Raw genomic sequence first — 7,853 nt, 5'->3', positions numbered from 1 at the left:
CAAGAATATAACTACTATAATACTGCCCCCTATGTACAAGAATATAACTACTATAATACTGCCTCCTATGTACAAGAATATAACTACTATAATACTGCCCCCCTATGTACAAGAATATAACTACTATAATATTGCCCCCTATGTACAAGAATATAACTACTATAATACTGCTCCCTATGTACAAGAATATAACTACTATAATACTGCCCCCTATGTACAAGAATATAACTACTATAATACTGCCCCCTATGTACAAGAATATAACTACTATAATACCGCCTCCTATGTACAAGAATATAACTACTATAATACTGCCCCCTATGTACAAGAATATAACTACTATAATACTGCCCCCTATGTACAAGAATATAACTACTATAATACCGCCTCCTATGTACAAGAATATAACTACTATAATACTGCCCCCTATGTACAAGAATATAACTACTATAATACTGCCCCCTATGTACAAGAATATAACTACTATAATACTGCCCCCTATGTACAAGAATATAACTACTATAATACTGCTCCTATGTACAAGAATATAACTACTATAATACTGCTCCTATGTACAAGAATATATCTACTATAATACTGCCCCCTAGGTACAAGACTATATCTACTATAATACTGCCCCCTATGTACAAGACTATAACTACTATAATACTGCCCCCTATGTACAAGAATATAACTACTATAATACCGCCTCCTATGTACAAGAATATAACTACTATAATACCGCCTCCTATGTACAAGAATATAACTACTATAATACTGCTCCTATGTACAAGAATATAACTACTATAATACTGCCCCCTATGTACAAGACTATAACTACTATAATACTGCCCCCTATGTACAAGAATATAACTACTATAATACTGCCCCCTATGTACAAGAATATAACTACTATAATACTGCCCCCTATGTACAAGAATATAACTACTATAATACTGCCCCCTATGTACAAGAATATAACTACTATAATACTGCCCCCTATGTACAAGAATATAACTACTATAATACTGCCCCCTATGTACAAGAATATAACTACTATAATACTGCCCCCTATGTACAAGAATATAACTACTATAATACTGCCCCCTATGTACAAGAATATAACTACTATAATACTGCCCCCTATGTACAAGAATATAACTACTATAATACTGCCCCCTATGTACAAGAATATAACTACTATAATACTGCTCCTATGTACAAGAATATAACTACTATAATACTGCTCCTATGTACAAGAATATAACTACTATAATACTGCCCCCTATGTACAAGAATATAACTACTATAATACTGCCCCCTATGTACAAGAATATAACTAGTATAATACTGCCCCCTATGTACAAGAATATAACTACTATAATACTGCCCCCTATGTACAAGAATATAACTACTATAATACTGCCCCCTATGTACAAGAATATAACTACTATAATACAGCCTGCTATGTGCAAGAATATAACTACTATAATACTGCCCCCTATGTACAAGACTATAACTACTATAATACTGCCCCCTATGTACAAGAATATAACTACTATAATACTGCTCCTATGTACAAGAATATAACTACTATAATACTGCTCCTATGTACAAGAATATATCTACTATAATACTGCCCCCTATGTACAAGACTATATCTACTATAATACTGCCCCCTATGTACAAGACTATAACTACTATAATACTGCCCCCTATGTACAAGAATATAACTACTATAATACCGCCTCCTATGTACAAGAATATAACTACTATAATACCGCCTCCTATGTACAAGAATATAACTACTATAATACTGCTCCTATGTACAAGAATATAACTACTATAATACTGCCCCCTATGTACAAGACTATAACTACTATAATACTGCCCCCTATGTACAAGACTATAACTACTATAATACTGCCCCCTATGTACAAGACTATAACTACTATAATACTGCCCCCTATGTACAAGAATATAACTACTATAATACTGCCCCCTATGTACAAGAATATAACTACTATAATACTGCCCCCTATGTACAAGAATATAACTACTATAATACTGCCCCCTATGTACAAGAATATAACTACTATAATACTGCCCCCTATGTACAAGAATATAACTACTATAATACTGCCCCCTATGTACAAGAATATAACTACTATAATACTGCCCCCTATGTACAAGAATATAACTACTATAATACTGCCCCCTATGTACAAGAATATAACTACTATAATACTGCCCCCTATGTACAAGAATATAACTACTATAATACTGCTCCTATGTACAAGAATATAACTACTATAATACTGCTCCTATGTACAAGAATATAACTACTATAATACTGCCCCCTATGTACAAGAATATAACTACTATAATACTGCCCCCTATGTACAAGAATATAACTAGTATAATACTGCCCCCTATGTACAAGAATATAACTACTATAATACTGCCCCTTATGTACAAGAATATAACTACTATAATACTGCCCCCTATGTACAAGAATATAACTACTATAATACTGCCCCCTATGTACAAGAATATAACTACTATAATACCGCCTCCTATGTGCAAGAATATAACTACTATAATACTGCCTCCCATTATGGACAATGATATCACTCCTGGAGTCTGGCCATGTTTCGTTCTCTCTGGTATGATACACCAGTATATTCTGCACTATGACGCATTATTTTATAGTTGACAGTTTCTCCACATGGTGACTTATGTAATGTTTTCTTTTCCTCACTATGTTGCACAATTACAATTTTCCAGCACGCGATCAGTCTGCTTACATTGCACAACCGCTGGACGCTCGCAGTCAGTCACACATTACTGTTGGAAGGAGTCTTACACATTATATGGATTGTCAGCTTTGCAAAATTTGAAAGGTCTGTTTTATTTTGCCCCTGAAACAGCGTCAGTTGTTCCCATGGCTACGACTGGTATTGCCGCTCAGCTTAATGCGCCGTTTCTGGGAATTATGCCTGAGGAAGAACCCTGAGAGGCCCGAAAGCTCGCAATAACATCATGTATTTTTGTTAGCCATTAAAAGGTCTCATATCTACAAGATGACTTGCTGGGAACAATCACACTTTGCTCCACTGACTAACATCGGACCGAACCCCCTTTTTTTTGTTTTGGGAAATCTTTTTCACCAGTTCTGTGAAAACTGGCATGTAAATTTGGCATGGCAAAAAGTGTAAAAAAAGAAAAAAACAAACAAACTAAAAAACTTAGTTTTTTCATTTTGCCTCCCAAAAAATGCAATAAAAGTGGCCGTATGTACCCCAAAATAGTACCCATAAAAACTACGCAAAAAACAAGCCCCCAGAGAGCTCCGTTCATGGAAAAATAAAAATAAAGTTATAAGACTTTGAATGCAGCGATTTGAAAAAAAAATTATTTCCCCCCCAAAAAAAGAGCTTTGTATTGCGGAAAAGTGGAAACAAAAAAAAAAAAATTAAGAATTTTGGTATCGTTGTAATCGTACCGATCCGCAGAAAAAAAATGTATTGTGTCATTTATGCTGCATGATTAACGCTGTAAAAAAAATAAATAAATTGCAGAATTGATGCGTTTTCTCTCCCTGCGATCATAAAAAATTAATAAAAGTTTTACAATATAGTCTATGCATACAAAAACGGCGCCAATAAAATAACAGTTCGCCACGCAGAAAACAAGCCTTTACACGGCCAGGTTAACAGAAAAATAAAAAAACTATGGCCTTTGAAAAGTGGAGATGAAAATCCCCCAAAAATCGTTTTGTCCTTAAGGGGTTAATACAATGATTGGGAATAGGAGACTAAGCCAGAAAACTACAGACAGCTGTTTCGGGTTGTTTTCCCCTCATCAGTGTGCAGTAGGTTTCTGGCCTCTCACTAGCTAAGCCAACCCCACTGCACACTGATGAGGGGCAAACCCCCCCCCCCCCCCGAAACAGCTGTCTGTGCATGGATTGTTGGCTTGGTTTCCTATTCCCAATCATTGTTTTAAAGACTTGTTTAAAGAGTCGTACATTAATTTGAAGGGATGCTATCATCCAATAGGTGGCGCTGAAGAGGTATTGTTCCATCTTCCTTGATTGTAACTGTGAAATGTGCAAAAAAAATTAAAATTTACAAGTGTGCTGTTCCTTTAAGACACTTCCCTTCCGTAGAAATGAAAACTGTTTGATTTGGAAACTTTATCAAATAATTTATTACAAAATGTACAATGAAATCCACAGATAAGCCCTGATGGGCCCCGTCCGTATGCATCACTGCGGGTCTGTAATGACCTGCCATGTCACAGCGCTCCATGTTTACTGTCCTCCGGGGGCCGGAGGTCGGCGACCACAAAAAGCACCCTACGGGAAATCAATAGCGTGCGCTTCTGAACATTTCGTAATCAGGTTACCGCCATAAAGAACACAAAAACAACTCTAACGGGAAATACCATGTGGGCGGAGTCCATTAATCCGGCATCCAATATTCTGGAATGGAGTTGTATTTGCACTTTATTCAGGGGTTCTCTCGTCTGAACAGTAACGTTTAAATACTTTTCTAAAACTACCTGATAATCCGGAACATCTGTTAATCTGGAAACGATCTAATGCCGGATTAAAGGAGTTTTGTGGTGTATGTTGGGATAACTTTGAGCACTTGCTGTTTAAGCGATTGTCTGCAGTGTTTTTAAGGCCACATTATGGTCACTACAAGATACGTCTATTCCCTCCGTCCATTTGGAGGTGAGGTAGAATTCCTTTAGTAACACATTACTAGTGCAGTCCACGATCTGCTGCAGTACCACCTCCGACCTCAAGAGGGTCATATGTAATACACCTGCTCCAGTTGCTGCTTCTTCAGGCTAGTTTTGCAGGCGGGGCACATCTTGTTCTTCTGCAGAAATAAAGAAAGATCAGTATGAACAGAGATGAAGCACAAGTACGACAGTCCCAAATAGTTACAGGCGGCCCACCGACCCAAGCAGACGAACCTTTAGGAGCCCAACCCAGCATGCTTTGCAGCAGTAGAAGTCACATGATATGCATTTAAATGGCACGGAACCTCTCAGTTCACAATGCGGGCAGATCGGCCCCTCTGTAAAAACAAAAGGAAACAGGGTGCATACCTCAGGCGCTTCAGTAACAGACCTCACTGTGATAACCCCTACCCCTAATTATCAGCCGCTGAGTCCCTCCTCTTCTGTGAAGTTCTTAAAGGGGGGTGCCAGGACTTCAATATTGAGGACTTATCCTTAGGAAAGTCTATCAATACGGGACTGGTGTGGGTTTGCTGTTCGGGACCCCACAGCGCCGTACCTTTCATAGTGGTTGTGCCTGGTACAGCAACTGCATCTTATTGTGATGAATGAACATGACATAGGACTGAGGAGAGAGGGGGTGTTCAGCCATGCATGGCGGTCTGTTTAACCCCTTAAAGACACAGTGTGTAAGTTTACTTGACATGGCTGTCTAGCGCTGAAGGCAACGGAATGTAAACTTACGTCCTGTACATCACACAGGCTCAGAAGTGCCTCCTGCTGCACCAGCGGTGATGATGGAAACACTGATGCCCGTTGTTAACCCCTTACACACCACGATCAATGTTGATCTTGGCATGTAAATTGGTATTCAACCAGCTTTTCTGAGGACGATGCTGACTAGTAGGGATGGACAGGCGATTACATTGTAGAGAGCACAAAGGAGACTTCTAGGCCACACAATGTTCTGTTAGAAAGTCAGGCACTGACGTATAAGGAAGCAGTCTTCCAACAGGTGGCGCTGCAGACGCATTATACCATCTGCCATTTGCAAAACATACAGGGGGTCTGGAAAGTCTTCAGATCTTTCCACTTTTTTACATTCTGTCATGTTGGGGCCTTGTGTCCCCCCATCATGCTGCACTCAGTACCCCATAATGACAACAGAATGGGAGAAATCTTTGTAATTTTAGAAAATGTAAAACTACCATTTGCATTGAGGTAAGTCTTCACACCCTTTAGTATGGCTTGAAATGTAGTCTCCCATTTCTCTTGATCATCTTTGAGATGTTTCTACACCTTGACTGGAGTCAGCTGGGGTAAATTCAGAGCTGATTGGACATAATAGACCCCCCTGCCTATATTAGGTCTCACCGCTCACAATGCATATCAGAGCCAAAACCAAGCCCTGAGCAGGACAGACCTGCCTGTAGAGCTCAGAAACAGGATTGCGTGGAGGCGCAGATCTGGGGAAGCTACAAAAACATTTCTGCTGCCCTGAAAGCTCCCAAGAGCCCAGCGACCCCCATAATACTTACATGGAAGAATAACCAGGACTTTTCCTAGAGCCGGCGACCCCCAAACTAAGGGGAGAAGGACCTCAGTAACAAAGGAGACCAAGAACCCAGCGGTCACTCTGGCGGAGCCCAAAGATCCTGTGTGCAGATGGGAGAAACTTCCAGAAGGTCGACCATCCTGCAGCCTCCACCAATCTGGGCTTTATGGCAGAGCGGCTAGAGAGAAGCCTCCTCAGTAAGAGACATGAGCCGCCTGAAGTTACCAAAAAGACCCTAAAGGCCCTCAGACTGCGAGAAACAAGATTCTCTGCTCTGATGGAACCAAGATGGAACTTTTTGGCCTCTAAACGTTCTGTTTGGAGAAAACCAGGCGCCGCTCATCACCTGCCCAATACCATTCCTACAGGGAAACCTGGTGGTGGAGCATCATGCTGGGGGAGGGGAGACCGGTCAGGGAGGATGGAAACCAGGCGCCGCTCATCAGCTGCCCAATACCATCCCTACAGTGAAGCCTGGTGGTGAGCATCATGCTGGGGGAGGGGAGACCGGTCAGGGTGGATGGAAACCAGGCGCCACTCATCAGCTGCCCAATACCATCCCTACAGTGAAGCCTGGTGGTGGAGCATCATGCTGGGGGAGGGGAGACTGGTCAGGGTGGTTGGAAAGCCGAATAGGGCAAAGTACAGAGATAATGGAAACCTAATCCAGAACACAAGATACCTCAGAGTGGGCAGAAGGGTCACCTTCCAACAAGACAATGACCCTAAGATCCCAGCCAAGACAACACAGGAGGGGCTGAGGGACAACTCTGTGAATGTCCTTGAGTGGCCCAGCCAGAGTCCTGATGTGAACCCAATGGAACATCTCTGGAGAGACCTGAAAGTGGCGTCCGCAGACGGCCCCCATCCAGCCTCACAGACAGCAGAAAATCCCCAAATCGAGGAGTGCAAACCTTGTGGCATCAAAGCTAAGAAGACTGGAGGCTGGAATCATTTTTTTTAATTACAGCGATTTCTCCTATCCTGTTGTCCCTTTATCATTATGGGGGGACTGAGTGCAGAATGAGGGGGAAACTGGAATTAGCCACAACATAACTAAATGTAAAAACAGTAAAGGGTCTTCAGACTGTCTGCCCCCCTGTAAATAGCCATTCTGTGAAGGCTGGGTGACCACCCCTGTAAGAGCCGTCATGGCCGCCGATACGGTTGTCACTTGTCTCTCAAGAAGAGAATTTGCGTAAGAGACTCCTGAGGGTTTATTTTTTGGATGGAGCGTCATCCAGTAATAAGATGCCGGATTTCCTTTGATTCACATATGTGCGGCCCGACTGAGGTAACCGTTATGTAAGGCCGGCCACCGCTCTGAGCTCACTTCTGCTTTGTTTTCTTCCCTTGCAAGACCCTGCTGCGACTTACAAGAATCGCCCCCAAGCTAGAAGGTTATTGGAAACCTGCAGGGAAAAATGTCCTTCAGCTCATTCATGTGCGTGGGTTACGGGACTGAAGAATGAGGAGATTATCAACATTTTTGGTAGTGAACTCTATTACTTTTGAGGAACTTTCCAACGTTGTACTTTTAAAG

The 7,853-nt window shown here is 41.3% G+C and overlaps 1 protein-coding gene across 2 annotated transcripts in view; it reads right to left on the bottom strand.

The window, feature by feature from the left end:
• Nucleotides 1–4,196: 4,196 nt before the first annotated feature.
• Nucleotides 4,197–7,853, bottom strand: part of RTEL1 (regulator of telomere elongation helicase 1) — an 87,320-nt gene continuing 83,663 nt past the window's right edge. The window contains exons 34-35 of one of the 2 annotated variants that reach the window (XM_066587427.1): nt 4,990–5,093; nt 4,197–4,892 (exon numbers count right to left, since the gene is read on the bottom strand). In XM_066587427.1, the coding sequence (XP_066443524.1) occupies nt 4,821–4,892; nt 4,990–5,093 (176 nt within the window). In that variant the 3' untranslated portion in view covers nt 4,197–4,820. The remainder of the gene's footprint in view (nt 4,893–4,989; nt 5,094–7,853) is intronic. The other variant, XM_066587428.1, reaches the window with a different exon arrangement.

The sequence above is a fragment of the Eleutherodactylus coqui genome, chromosome 13 (assembly GCF_035609145.1).
Source record: "Eleutherodactylus coqui strain aEleCoq1 chromosome 13, aEleCoq1.hap1, whole genome shotgun sequence".
NCBI classification, from domain to species: domain Eukaryota; kingdom Metazoa; phylum Chordata; class Amphibia; order Anura; family Eleutherodactylidae; genus Eleutherodactylus; species Eleutherodactylus coqui.
This window is presented reverse-complemented; position numbering and strand designations above follow the sequence as displayed.